At 57.7% G+C, this 14,855-nt stretch overlaps 1 protein-coding gene across 1 annotated transcript in view; it reads right to left on the bottom strand.

Annotated features, from left to right (window-relative positions):
* The window catches only part of AHNAK2 (AHNAK nucleoprotein 2), a 55,436-nt gene that overhangs the window by 14,336 nt on the left and 26,245 nt on the right, over nucleotides 1-14,855 (bottom strand). The window contains 5 exon segments of the mRNA XM_088539435.1: nucleotides 165-1,665; nucleotides 1,667-10,301; nucleotides 10,824-11,922; nucleotides 12,527-12,705; nucleotides 13,463-13,604. Coding sequence (XP_088395561.1) covers nucleotides 165-1,665; nucleotides 1,667-10,301; nucleotides 10,824-11,922; nucleotides 12,527-12,705; nucleotides 13,463-13,598 — 11,550 coding nt within the window. The 5' untranslated portion in view covers nucleotides 13,599-13,604.

Raw genomic sequence — 14,855 nt, 5'->3', positions numbered from 1 at the left:
ATTTTGAACCTGCCTTTCTCGGCGTCTCCTCCGACGCCGGCGGCCTCTACGGTCACCTCGACGGCGGGAGCCTGGAGCTCGGCCGCGGGCAGGGTCACGTCGGCTTCGGCGCTTCCCGAGGGCACCGTCACCTGGGGCTCCTTGAGGCTCACGTCCACGTCGGCGGCGCCCTTGGCCTCTCTGCTGCTGGACCAGCCAAAGGAAGGCATGCCGAACTTGGGCATTTTGAACTTGCTGTCCTTCGCCTTGGAGGCCTCCTTCTCTGGGGCTTTCACTTCCCCCTCCAGGGCGAGGGCCGCCTCGGGCGCCTGCAGCTCGACGGTGGCCTTTGGGAGGGTGACGTCGACGGAGGGCAGGGTGATGTCCACCTTGGGAGCCTTGATGTCAGCTTTGGGCATTTTGAGGGAGGGCATTTCCACCTTCCAGCCAGCCCCGTCGGTTTTGGCAGCGGGGACGTCGGCCTGGAGGCCCAGTGCGGGGCCTTCCCCTGTGGCGCTCACGGTGGCGCACGGGAGGTCGACGTCTGCGGTGGGCAGGCTGGCGTCTGCTTGGGGCCCTTGGGCCCTGGGGGGCGACACTCCAAATTTGGGCTTGTCGAACTTGGGCATCTTGATCTTCCCTTTCAGGCCGGCGCCTTCCACCTCGGCTCCGTCCAGCGAGACTTCGGCGGAGGGCGCTTTCACGTCTACCTCGGGCCCCTGGAGGCTGAGGGAGCCTTCGAGCGAGGGCAGCTGGACGTCGGGAGCCGAGAGGCGAACGTCGCCCGCGCCGGCCTTGAGCTCTGCCACCGGGAGGCTGACGTCGACTTTGGGCAGGCTGACGTCCGCCTCGGCTTTGGGAGCCTTGACGGTTGGCTTGGAGAAGGCCACGCTGGGCACCTTGACTTTTGGCATGTGCAGTTTCATGCCGCTGCCCTCGACCTTACCCGCAGCGGCGTCCAGGCTGCCTCCGGCGTCGGGGCCGTGCAGGGTGAGCTCGGCCTCTGGGAGTTCGGCCTGGCCTTTGGGCAGCGAGACGTCGGCTTTGGGCAGGCTCACCTGCACGTGGGGAGCCTTGACTTTGGGCAGTTTGACACTGGGCATCTTGACGTCGGGCATTTTGAACCTGCCTTTCTCGGCGTCTCCTCCGACGCCGGCGGCCTCTACGGTCACCTCGACGGCGGGAGCCTGGAGCTCGGCCGCGGGCAGGGTCACGTCGGCTTCGGCGCTTCCCGAGGGCACCGTCACCTGGGGCTCCTTGAGGCTCACGTCCACGTCGGCGGCGCCCTTGGCCTCTCTGCTGCTGGACCAGCCAAAGGAAGGCATGCCGAACTTGGGCATTTTGAACTTGCTGTCCTTCGCCTTGGAGGCCTCCTTCTCTGGGGCTTTCACTTCCCCCTCCAGGGCGAGGGCCGCCTCGGGCGCCTGCAGCTCGACGGTGGCCTTTGGGAGGGTGACGTCGACGGAGGGCAGGGTGATGTCCACCTTGGGAGCCTTGATGTCAGCTTTGGGCATTTTGAGGGAGGGCATTTCCACCTTCCAGCCAGCCCCGTCGGTTTTGGCAGCGGGGACGTCGGCCTGGAGGCCCAGTGCGGGGCCTTCCCCTGTGGCGCTCACGGTGGCACACGGGAGGTCGACGTCTGCGGTGGGCAGGCTGGCGTCTGCTTGGGGCCCTTGGGCCTTGGGATTTGGGCTTGTCGAACTTGGGCATCTTGATCTTCCCTTTGAGGCCGGCGCCTTCCACCTCGGCTCCGTCCAGCGAGACTTCGGCGGAGGGCGCTTTCACGTCTACCTCGGGCCCCTGGAGGCTGAGGGAGCCTTCGAGCGAGGGCAGCTGGACGTCGGGAGCCGAGAGGCGAACGTCGCCCGCGCCGGCCTTGAGCTCTGCCTCCGGGAGGCTGACGTCGACTTTGGGCAGGCTGACGTCCGCCTCGGCTTTGGGAGCCTTGACGGTTGGCTTGGAGAAGGCCACGCTGGGCACCTTGACTTTTGGCATGTGCAGTTTCATGCCGCTGCCCTCGACCTTACCCGCGGCGGCGTCCAGGCTGCCTCCGGCGTCGGGGCCGTGCAGGGTGAGCTCGGCCTCTGGGAGTTCGGCCTGGCCTTTGGGCAGCGAGACGTCGGCTTTGGGCAGGCTCACCTGCACGTGGGGAGCCTTGACTTTGGGCAGTTTGACGCTGGGCATCTTGACGTCGGGCATTTTGAACCTGCCTTTCTCGGCGTCTCCTCCGACGCCGGCGGCCTCTACGGTCACCTCGACGGCGGGAGCCTGGAGCTCGGCCGCGGGCAGGGTCACGTCGGCTTCGGCGCTTCCCGAGGGCACCGTCACCTGGGGCTCCTTGAGGCTCACGTCCACGTCGGCGGCGCCCTTGGCCTCTCTGCTGCTGGACCAGCCAAAGGAAGGCATGCCGAACTTGGGCATTTTGAACTTGCTGTCCTTCGCCTTGGAGGCCTCCTTCTCTGGGGCTTTCACTTCCCCCTCCAGGGCGAGGGCCGCCTCGGGCGCCTGCAGCTCGACGGTGGCCTTTGGGAGGGTGACGTCGACGGAGGGCAGGGTGATGTCCACCTTGGGAGCCTTGATGTCAGCTTTGGGCATTTTGAGGGAGGGCATTTCCACCTTCCAGCCAGCCCCGTCGGTTTTGGCAGCGGGGACGTCGGCCTGGAGGCCCAGCGCGGGGCCTTCCCCTGTGGCGCTCACGGTGGCGCACGGGAGGTCGACGTCTGCGGTGGGCAGGCTGGCGTCTGCTTGGGGCCCTTGGGCCTTGGGGGGCGACACTCCAAATTTGGGCTTGTCGAACTTGGGCATCTTGATCTTCCCTTTGAGGCCGGCGCCTTCCACCTCGGCTCCGTCCAGCGAGACTTCGGCGGAGGGCGCTTTCACGTCTACCTCGGGCCCCTGGAGGCTGAGGGAGCCTTCGAGCGAGGGCAGCTGGACGTCGGGAGCCGAGAGGCGAACGTCGCCCGCGCCGGCCTTGAGCTCTGCCTCCGGGAGGCTGACGTCGACTTTGGGCAGGCTGACGTCCGCCTCGGCTTTGGGAGCCTTGACGGTTGGCTTGGAGAAGGCCACGCTGGGCACCTTGACTTTTGGCATGTGCAGTTTCATGCCGCTGCCCTCGACCTTACCCGCGGCGGCGTCCAGGCTGCCTCCGGCGTCGGGGCCGTGCAGGGTGAGCTCGGCCTCTGGGAGTTCGGCCTGGCCTTTGGGCAGCGAGACGTCGGCTTTGGGCAGGCTCACCTGCACGTGGGGAGCCTTGACTTTGGGCAGTTTGACGCTGGGCATCTTGACGTCGGGCATTTTGAACCTGCCTTTCTCGGCGTCTCCTCCGACGCCGGCGGCCTCTACGGTCACCTCGACGGCGGGAGCCTGGAGCTCGGCCGCGGGCAGGGTCACGTCGGCTTCGGCGCTTCCCGAGGGCACCGTCACCTGGGGCTCCTTGAGGCTCACGTCCACGTCGGCGGCGCCCTTGGCCTCTCTGCTGCTGGACCAGCCAAAGGAAGGCATGCCGAACTTGGGCATTTTGAACTTGCTGTCCTTCGCCTTGGAGGCCTCCTTCTCTGGGGCTTTCACTTCCCCCTCCAGGGCGAGGGCCGCCTCGGGCGCCTGCAGCTCGACGGTGGCCTTTGGGAGGGTGACGTCGACGGAGGGCAGGGTGATGTCCACCTTGGGAGCCTTGATGTCAGCTTTGGGCATTTTGAGGGAGGGCATTTCCACCTTCCAGCCAGCCCCGTCGGTTTTGGCAGCGAGGACGTCGGCCTGGAGGCCCAGCGCGGGGCCTTCCCCTGTGGCGCTCACGGTGGCGCACGGGAGGTCGACGTCTGCGGTGGGCAGGCTGGCGTCTGCTTGGGGCCCTTGGGCCTTGGGGGGCGACACTCCAAATTTGGGCTTGTCGAACTTGGGCATCTTGATCTTCCCTTTGAGGCCGGCGCCTTCCACCTCGGCTCCGTCCAGCGAGACTTCGGCGGAGGGCGCTTTCACGTCTACCTCGGGCCCCTGGAGGCTGAGGGAGCCTTCGAGCGAGGGCAGCTGGACGTCGGGAGCCGAGAGGCGAACGTCGCCCGCGCCGGCCTTGAGCTCTGCCTCCGGGAGGCTGACGTCGACTTTGGGCAGGCTGACGTCCGCCTCGGCTTTGGGAGCCTTGACGGTTGGCTTGGAGAAGGCCACGCTGGGCACCTTGACTTTTGGCATGTGCAGTTTCATGCCGCTGCCCTCGACCTTACCCGCAGCGGCGTCCAGGCTGCCTCCGGCGTCGGGGCCGTGCAGGGTGAGCTCGGCCTCTGGGAGTTCAGCCTGGCCTTTGGGCAGCGAGACGTCGGCTTTGGGCAGGCTCACCTGCACGTGGGGAGCCTTGACTTTGGGCAGTTTGACGCTGGGCATCTTGACGTCGGGCATTTTGAACCTGCCTTTCTCGGCGTCTCCTCCGACGCCGGCAGCCTCTACGGTCACCTCGACGGCGGGAGCCTGGAGCTCGGCCGCGGGCAGGGTCACGTCGGCTTCGGCGCTTCCCGAGGGCACCGTCACCTGGGGCTCCTTGAGGCTCACGTCCACGTCGGCGGCGCCCTTGGCCTCTCTGCTGCTGGACCAGCCAAAGGAAGGCATGCCGAACTTGGGCATTTTGAACTTGCTGTCCTTCGCCTTGGAGGCCTCCTTCTCTGGGGCTTTCACTTCCCCCTCCAGGGCGAGGGCCGCCTCGGGCGCCTGCAGCTCGACGGTGGCCTTTGGGAGGGTGACGTCGACGGAGGGCAGGGTGATGTCCACCTTGGGAGCCTTGATGTCAGCTTTGGGCATTTTGAGGGAGGGCATTTCCACCTTCCAGCCAGCCCCGTCGGTTTTGGCAGCGGGGACGTCGGCCTGGAGGCCCAGCGCGGGGCCTTCCCCTGTGGCGCTCACGGTGGCGCACGGGAGGTCGACGTCTGCGGTGGGCAGGCTGGCGTCTGCTTGGGGCCCTTGGGCCTTGGGGGGCGACACTCCAAATTTGGGCTTGTCAAACTTGGGCATCTTGATCTTCCCTTTGAGGCCGGCGCCTTCCACCTCGGCTCCGTCCAGCGAGACTTCGGCGGAGGGCGCTTTCACGTCTACCTCGGGCCCCTGGAGGCTGAGGGAGCCTTCGAGCGAGGGCAGCTGGACGTCGGGAGCCGAGAGGTGAACGTCGCCCGCGCCGGCCTTGAGCTCTGCCTCCGGGAGGCTGACGTCGACTTTGGGCAGGCTGACGTCCGCCTCGGCTTTGGGAGCCTTGACGGTTGGCTTGGAGAAGGCCACGCTGGGCACCTTGACTTTTGGCATGTGCAGTTTCATGCCGCTGCCCTCGACCTTACCCGCAGCGGCGTCCAGGCTGCCTCCGGCGTCGGGGCCGTGCAGGGTGAGCTCGGCCTCTGGGAGTTCGGCCTGGCCTTTGGGCAGCGAGACGTCGGCTTTGGGCAGGCTCACCTGCACGTGGGGAGCCTTGACTTTGGGCAGTTTGACGCTGGGCATCTTGACGTCGGGCATTTTGAACCTGCCTTTCTCGGCGTCTCCTCCGACGCCGGCGGCCTCTACGGTCACCTCGACGGCGGGAGCCTGGAGCTCGGCCGCGGGCAGGGTCACGTCGGCTTCGGCGCTTCCCGAGGGCACCGTCACCTGGGGCTCCTTGAGGCTCACGTCCACGTCGGCGGCGCCCTTGGCCTCTCTGCTGCTGGACCAGCCAAAGGAAGGCATGCCGAACTTGGGCATTTTGAACTTGCTGTCCTTCGCCTTGGAGGCCTCCTTCTCTGGGGCTTTCACTTCCCCCTCCAGGGCGAGGGCCGCCTCGGGCGCCTGCAGCTCGACGGTGGCCTTTGGGAGGGTGACGTCGACGGAGGGCAGGGTGATGTCCACCTTGGGAGCCTTGATGTCAGCTTTGGGCATTTTGAGGGAGGGCATTTCCACCTTCCAGCCAGCCCCGTCGGTTTTGGCAGCGGGGACGTCGGCCTGGAGGCCCAGCGCGGGGCCTTCCCCTGTGGCGCTCACGGTGGCGCACGGGAGGTCGACGTCTGCGGTGGGCAGGCTGGCGTCTGCTTGGGGCCCTTGGGCCTTGGGGGGCGACACTCCAAATTTGGGCTTGTCGAACTTGGGCATCTTGATCTTCCCTTTGAGGCCGGCGCCTTCCACCTCGGCTCCGTCCAGCGAGACTTCGGCGGAGGGCGCTTTCACGTCTACCTCGGGCCCCTGGAGGCTGAGGGAGCCTTCGAGCGAGGGCAGCTGGACGTCGGGAGCCGAGAGGCGAACGTCGCCCGCGCCGGCCTTGAGCTCTGCCTCCGGGAGGCTGACGTCGACTTTGGGCAGGCTGACGTCCGCCTCGGCTTTGGGAGCCTTGACGGTTGGCTTGGAGAAGGCCACGCTGGGCACCTTGACTTTTGGCATGTGCAGTTTCATGCCGCTGCCCTCGACCTTACCCGCAGCGGCGTCCAGGCTGCCTCCGGCGTCGGGGCCGTGCAGGGTGAGCTCGGCCTCTGGGAGTTCGGCCTGGCCTTTGGGCAGCGAGACGTCGGCTTTGGGCAGGCTCACCTGCACGTGGGGAGCCTTGACTTTGGGCAGTTTGACGCTGGGCATCTTGACGTCGGGCATTTTGAACCTGCCTTTCTCGGCGTCTCCTCCGACGCCGGCGGCCTCTACGGTCACCTCGACGGCGGGAGCCTGGAGCTCGGCCGCGGGCAGGGTCACGTCGGCTTCGGCGCTTCCCGAGGGCACCGTCACCTGGGGCTCCTTGAGGCTCACGTCCACGTCGGCGGCGCCCTTGGCCTCTCTGCTGCTGGACCAGCCAAAGGAAGGCATGCCGAACTTGGGCATTTTGAACTTGCTGTCCTTCGCCTTGGAGGCCTCCTTCTCTGGGGCTTTCACTTCCCCCTCCAGGGCGAGGGCCGCCTCGGGCGCCTGCAGCTCGACGGTGGCCTTTGGGAGGGTGACGTCGACGGAGGGCAGGGTGATGTCCACCTTGGGAGCCTTGATGTCAGCTTTGGGCATTTTGAGGGAGGGCATTTCCACCTTCCAGCCAGCCCCGTCGGTTTTGGCAGCGGGGACGTCGGCCTGGAGGCCCAGCGCGGGGCCTTCCCCTGTGGCGCTCACGGTGGCGCACGGGAGGTCGACGTCTGCGGTGGGCAGGCTGGCGTCTGCTTGGGGCCCTTGGGCCTTGGGGGGCGACACTCCAAATTTGGGCTTGTCGAACTTGGGCATCTTGATCTTCCCTTTGAGGCCGGCGCCTTCCACCTCGGCTCCGTCCAGCGAGACTTCGGCGGAGGGCGCTTTCACGTCTACCTCGGGCCCCTGGAGGCTGAGGGAGCCTTCGAGCGAGGGCAGCTGGACGTCGGGAGCCGAGAGGCGAACGTCGCCCGCGCCGGCCTTGAGCTCTGCCTCCGGGAGGCTGACGTCGACTTTGGGCAGGCTGACGTCCGCCTCGGCTTTGGGAGCCTTGACGGTTGGCTTGGAGAAGGCCACGCTGGGCACCTTGACTTTTGGCATGTGCAGTTTCATGCCGCTGCCCTCGACCTTACCCGCAGTGGCGTCCAGGCTGCCTCCGGCGTCGGGGCCGTGCAGGGTGAGCTCGGCCTCTGGGAGTTCGGCCTGGCCTTTGGGCAGCGAGACGTCGGCTTTGGGCAGGCTCACCTGCACGTGGGGAGCCTTGACTTTGGGCAGTTTGACGCTGGGCATCTTGACGTCGGGCATTTTGAACCTGCCTTTCTCGGCGTCTCCTCCGACGCCGGCGGCCTCTACGGTCACCTCGACGGCGGGAGCCTGGAGCTCGGCCGCGGGCAGGGTCACGTCGGCTTCGGCGCTTCCCGAGGGCACCGTCACCTGGGGCTCCTTGAGGCTCACGTCCACGTCGGCGGCGCCCTTGGCCTCTCTGCTGCTGGACCAGCCAAAGGAAGGCATGCCGAACTTGGGCATTTTGAACTTGCTGTCCTTCGCCTTGGAGGCCTCCTTCTCTGGGGCTTTCACTTCCCCCTCCAGGGCGAGGGCCGCCTCGGGCGCCTGCAGCTCGACGGTGTCCTTTGGGAGGGTGACGTCGACGGAGGGCAGGGTGATGTCCACCTTGGGAGCCTTGATGTCAGCTTTGGGCATTTTGAGGGAGGGCATTTCCACCTTCAAGCCAGCCCCGTCGGTTTTGGCAGCGGGGACGTCGGCCTGGAGGCCCAGCGCGGGGCCTTCCCCTGTGGCGCTCACGGTGGCGCACGGGAGGTCGACGTCTGCGGTGGGCAGGCTGGCGTCTGCTTGGGGCCCTTGGGCCTTGGGGGGCGACACTCCAAATTTGGGCTTGTCGAACTTGGGCATCTTGATCTTCCCTTTGAGGCCGGCGCCTTCCACCTCGGCTCCGTCCAGCGAGACTTCGGCGGAGGGCGCTTTCACGTCTACCTCGGGCCCCTGGAGGCTGAGGGAGCCTTCGAGCGAGGGCAGCTGGACGTCGGGAGCCGAGAGGCGAACGTCGCCCGCGCCGGCCTTGAGCTCTGCCTCCGGGAGGCTGACGTCGACTTTGGGCAGGCTGACGTCCGCCTCGGCTTTGGGAGCCTTGACGGTTGGCTTGGAGAAGGCCACACTGGGCACCTTGACTTTTGGCATGTGCAGTTTCATGCCGCTGCCCTCGACCTTACCCGCAGCGGCGTCCAGGCTGCCTCCGGCGTCGGGGCCGTGCAGGGTGAGCTCGGCCTCTGGGAGTTCAGCCTGGCCTTTGGGCAGCGAGACGTCGGCTTTGGGCAGGCTCACCTGCACGTGGGGAGCCTTGACTTTGGGCAGTTTGACGCTGGGCATCTTGACGTCGGGCATTTTGAACCTGCCTTTCTCGGCGTCTCCTCCGACGCCGGCAGCCTCTACGGTCACCTCGACGGCGGGAGCCTGGAGCTCGGCCGCGGGCAGGGTCACGTCGGCTTCGGCGCTTCCCGAGGGCACCGTCACCTGGGGCTCCTTGAGGCTCACGTCCACGTCGGCGGCGCCCTTGGCCTCTCTGCTGCTGGACCAGCCAAAGGAAGGCATGCCGAACTTGGGCATTTTGAACTTGCTGTCCTTCGCCTTGGAGGCCTCCTTCTCTGGGGCTTTCACTTCCCCCTCCAGGGCGAGGGCCGCCTCGGGCGCCTGCAGCTCGACGGTGTCCTTTGGGAGGGTGACGTCGACGGAGGGCAGGGTGATGTCCACCTTGGGAGCCTTGATGTCAGCTTTGGGCATTTTGAGGGAGGGCATTTCCACCTTCAAGCCAGCCCCGTCGGTTTTGGCAGCGGGGACGTCGGCCTGGAGGCCCAGCGCGGGGCCTTCCCCTGTGGCGCTCACGGTGGCGCACGGGAGGTCGACGTCTGCGGTGGGCAGGCTGGCGTCTGCTTGGGGCCCTTGGGCCTTGGGGGGCGACACTCCAAATTTGGGCTTGTCGAACTTGGGCATCTTGATCTTCCCTTTGAGGCCGGCGCCTTCCACCTCGGCTCCGTCCAGCGAGACTTCGGCGGAGGGCGCTTTCACGTCTACCTCGGGCCCCTGGAGGCTGAGGGAGCCTTCGAGCGAGGGCAGCTGGACGTCGGGAGCCGAGAGGCGAACGTCGCCCGCGCCGGCCTTGAGCTCTGCCTCCGGGAGGCTGACGTCGACTTTGGGCAGGCTGACGTCCGCCTCGGCTTTGGGAGCCTTGACGGTTGGCTTGGAGAAGGCCACACTGGGCACCTTGACTTTTGGCATGTGCAGTTTCATGCCGCTGCCCTCGACCTTACCCGCAGCGGCGTCCAGGCTGCCTCCGGCGTCGGGGCCGTGCAGGGTGAGCTCGGCCTCTGGGAGTTCAGCCTGGCCTTTGGGCAGCGAGACGTCGGCTTTGGGCAGGCTCACCTGCACGTGGGGAGCCTTGACTTTGGGCAGTTTGACGCTGGGCATCTTGACGTCGGGCATTTTGAACCTGCCTTTCTCGGCGTCTCCTCCGACGCCGGCAGCCTCTACGGTCACCTCGACGGCGGGAGCCTGGAGCTCGGCCGCGGGCAGGGTCACGTCGGCTTCGGCGCTTCCCGAGGGCACCGTCACCTGGGGCTCCTTGAGGCTCACGTCCACGTCGGCGGCGCCCTTGGCCTCTCTGCTGCTGGACCAGCCAAAGGAAGGCATGCCGAACTTGGGCATTTTGAACTTGCTGTCCTTCGCCTTGGAGGCCTCCTTCTCTGGGGCTTTCACTTCCCCCTCCAGGGCGAGGGCCGCCTCGGGCGCCTGCAGCTCCATGGTGGCCTTTGGGAGGGTGACGTCGACGGAGGGCAGGGTGATGTCCACCTTGGGAGCCTTGATGTCAGCTTTGGGCATTTTGAGGGAGGGCATTTCCACCTTCCAGCCAGCCCCGTCGGTTTTGGCAGCGGGGACGTCGGCCTGGAGGCCCAGCGCGGGGCCTTCCCCTGTGGCGCTCACGGTGGCGCACGGGAGGTCGACGTCTGCGGTGGGCAGGCTGGCGTCTGCTTGGGGCCCTTGGGCCTTGGGGGGCGACACTCCAAATTTGGGCTTGTCGAACTTGGGCATCTTGATCTTCCCTTTGAGGCCGGCGCCTTCCACCTCGGCTCCGTCCAGCGAGACTTCGGCGGAGGGCGCTTTCACGTCTACCTCGGGTCCCTGGAGGCTGAGGGAGCCTTCGAGCGAGGCCAGCTGGACGTCGGGAGCCGAGAGGCGGACGTCGCCCGCACCGGCCTTGAGCTCTGCCTCTTTTTGTTTCATATCTCTACCTGGCATTTTTATATCTATTTTGTGTTTTTTAATATCTTGATCTTCTTTTTCTACCTTTATATCATGTTTAAAAAAACCCATTTTTGGCATTTTCATCTTTTTCTTTTGAAATTTTTTTCCTGTCTCTATTTCTTTTTCTGGTATGGTTTCAATGTTATCTTCATTTTCCTTTGATTGTATCGATATTTTATCATCCTTTTCCTCACTTCTTTCCTCTTTTTTTTCTTTTACAGGAAGTGGAACATCTCCTACGTATTTCGTTAAAATGCTTTCTATTTCTGTTTCTTCTATGTCAGGCATTGTAATGCCACTTTTAGTTTTCTCAGTTGTTAACTTTTTTGTTTTATCTTCTTCTTGGTTTTCTTTTGTTGCCACTGTGCTAGTTGTTTTGTGTATTTCTGCTTTAGCCATGCCTTTTTCTACACCTTTTACATGTATGGATTCTTCGTCCATGTGAGTTGTTATTTCTATGTTAATTACACTTTCTCCTTCCATTTTGTGTGTTGTTCCTTTTTGTTTCTTTTTTGGGGCTTTTGATGCGGCCTGTGTTTTTTGTTTAGTGTGGCTTTCTTTCAGATCTGGTGTTTCTAAGCTGGGGGTTGATATCTGTGTTGATACAGCTGGTACTTCTTGTATAGTAGAGTTCAAGATTGATTCCTGGTCTTTTTGTTTTTTAAGGCTTATTTCAACTTCAGGGTGCTTTTTTGTTTGGGCTGGAATGCCATTCTTCATTTCTTTCAAGTCTTTTGTTAAAGTTTCATGTACCTCCCCTGTTTTTGTCTCATATACAGAAGATGTGGTATATTCAACAGTTAGGATTTCAGGACTTTCCATGCTGATATCGTCTTTATGTATTTTATCTATTTCAGTTAACAATTTTGTTTTTAGTTCTGTTTTTTGCTTCTCTTTCGGTTCTGGTTTTGATCTATGCATTTTGAATCCAATGTTAGGGAACTTCAGGTTTTTTTGGCTTCCTTTTTTTTCTTTGGTATTGACTTCTTGTTGAAATTGAGACTCCGTGTCTGTGCTTGTTGGGGAAATATCTTGTATAGCAGACTCATATGCATCTGATGTACTGTGAGATCTTCTATGCCCCAGTATCTTTTTAGTTTTAATTGACTGGAATTTTGGCCAGGATAATCTGTCTTTTTTAGGTCGCTTGCTTCTTCCCACCCTTTGGTTTACAATTAATGTTTCCTTGTCTTCTTCTGCAATAGCTTTTCCTGAAATGTGCAGTGTTTCTTCAGGAATGCTTTCACTGAGTTCTTTTTCCTGAAAGAAGAAATTAAGTAAGAAGTAGGTTAAAATCATAGTAAATATAACACAAATTAAAATATATAACATACAATACACAGCTGATTTTTTTTAATCCAAACTGTTTTACATAAAACAACCTTATATATATATATATATGCAAAATATAGAAAAATAATTCATAATGTGATAAAGACTTATGAGCTTGTCTCTAGAGATGTCAGTGATTAAACACATTTTTAAGAGAAAATCTTATTACTGATCTCTTGAGGAAAATATTTTCTTAAATTTTTCATCTTGAAAACTATGGAACATAAATATTACTGAGTTTACCTGTGCTAGTTGTGTCAATGGATATTTAACAATAAAAGAGTGATGTCTCACTAGACAAGAATGTTTTTCTGCCCTAAATAAAGACTGTGGCTTTATCCAAAATCTGTAGCATTCATAATGGTGGCAAATATTATGTGTGAAGTTTACTCTTCTCACGAATAGTCATGACAGTATATTTAAGCACTTGACTAAGTCTTAAGAGAACATGTGTGTGTCTTCTGATCTGTATTTTCACAGAGCACTATGTTAAAGTGTTATCCAAGCTATATAATCTAATCAAATAACTAACCTGACTTAATCTTTCCTTTTTGTACTGTGCTGCAGAGTGAATGTGTTCTAGCTCCTTCCCAACAACTTTCCTTTTGAGGCTGAACTGAACTCTGTATGGCTCTGAATATTGAAGAATCTTGAGGGCATCTTCATACTTGATATTATCAAAAAATATTGTAGCACTTAGAAGCTGATCACCTGCAACCAGAAGCAGACATTTTATTTTAATTATTTTTTTGCTTTCTCGTGATTTTTCAAATTCTATTGTACTTAATGTTCATGCACACATAAAAATTATGAATACATACTATTCATGTAAAATACAAAATGATGTTCACAGAATAGAATCACAGAATGATGGAAGTCGACAGAGATCTCTGTGGATCTAGTAGTCCCAAACCCCCTGCCAAAGCAGAGTGATCTAGAGCAGGTAGCTCAGAACTGTGTCCAGTTGGATTTTGAGAATCTCCATAACCTCTCTGGACAACCACCTCCAGCATTAAACCAACTTTACAGTAATACATTTTCTTCTTCTGTTCTTTTTTCAGTATTTAGACTTTGGAGTGTTCCAGTTTAAATCCTTATTTAATGTAGTTTTGTGGCATAATATTTTCTAAAAAATGAGTTAGAGGCAAGGTATTCATGATTGCAATAATGAGTTATTTGTTCTTTGCATTCTAACCATGTATATATGCTTTCTATGTATCTTTTTCACCATTTCAGTGAAAAATAGATTATTTAAGGTATACAAAAATTATATTTCATTATTATTTAAGAAACCGATCTTGGATTTTATTCATATAGAATTGTTAAACTCATATATAATATTAGTTGGTTTGGGATCTACTCTTTCTGTTATTTAAAGACCTGCAGTTCAGTTGTATACGTATATGCATAGCGAGTTATATTCCTAATTATTTTAAGGTGAAAAAGATATCAGAATATCAGATTGTACCTTCTTTCATACTAAATATTTTTGAAGCAGGAGATTCCTTAAGTACTTTTTTAATAAATATTCCTTCATTTCCTCCACCAGTCACACTAAAACCACTAGCACCAGCTTCCACTTCTGTTTTCAGAGTCACTTCCATTGTGTCCTAAATGTAGAGAAAAGTATGAGGTTATAATTTTATTCATCTATATCAAAAACTACAGTAGAAATTTCAGTCCCTTCGGTTATATTTTCAAGAAACATTACCTAAAAATGGGGAATATACTTGTTCAGTGTGGGTTCAACTTAGTTGCAAATTAGAATTAAACACATATGTGAGGGCCATGCAGCACTGGGGTCATAAGGACTGTAGAACTTAGATCATGAAGTCAAAATGTGAAACACATGGAATCTTTCTCGACCAAAAGATTCCATTTTCTGTGAAGACGTAATGTTGCTGATTTAAAGTTAATGGGCCAGAAAGATCAGAGTAACAGTTAGTACTGTACTGGATTCAAACAAGAGAAGACCAAAAAGTGCTGGAAAGAATTACAGAATGACCCCTAATAGGGCAATAGAATGTTCATGCCTGCATTATAGTTGAGCAATTTATAAAATTCCTAGCCAAAGTAAATCTGGAGTTGTTCTTTTCTCATTTCTCCATACATCTGTCCACTCCATCCATGTCTGCATGTCATAATGGAGTTTACTGATGGCAAGCCACAAAGCTAAAAACAATTGTTTGCTTTTAGACTAACCTGTAGACAGCTCTGTTTTGATTTGTTTTCTTCTTGAAGCTGAAAAATAATTGTAATTATTTAGTATTCAGAATTGGTGCAGTTGTAAAGCATAACAAAAGTCATACATGAGCTAAAATCCCTGGTTTAGACTGAGAACTGAAGCTGACTTAAATGACAACAGAACAAAGTTAGGACTTACAAAGCTAATTTTCAGTGCATGATTTTACTATATTATTGCCGGTAGTAAATTAGGTAACAGAGCATTCCTGTACTGCACAGAAAATTTGCACGAAATAGTCACCAAAGACTTATTGTATGAAGAAGCTGGGAGCTCCTCTGTGTGGAATGCATGTTGGATGTTGCCTCACAGTCACAGGCCTTGGTTCTCATGGGGGACTTCAACTACCCTGACATCAACTGGAAGGACAACACAGCCAGGCACAAACAGTCCTGGAGGTTCCTGCAGTACATTGATGATAACTTTTTGACACAGGTTGTGGAGGAGCCAACGAGGAGGTGGGCTACTGGACCTCATGCTAACAAATAGAGAGGGACTTGTAGGAGATGTGAAGGTGGGGGGGAGCCTCAGCTACAGTGACCATGACCTCGTGCTGCAGGAGCTGGCAGATGTCATAGCTAAGCCGCTCTCCATCATCTTTGAAAGATCCTGGAGAACG

This window comes from Tinamus guttatus, unplaced genomic scaffold (genome assembly GCF_059628265.1).
Source record: "Tinamus guttatus ecotype Peru unplaced genomic scaffold, ASM5962826v1 Tinamus_guttatus_pri_ptg000048l, whole genome shotgun sequence".
NCBI classification, from domain to species: Eukaryota; Metazoa; Chordata; class Aves; order Tinamiformes; family Tinamidae; genus Tinamus; species Tinamus guttatus.
Note: the sequence above shows the minus strand (reverse complement) of the source record. Positions and strands in the feature narration are given on the sequence as shown.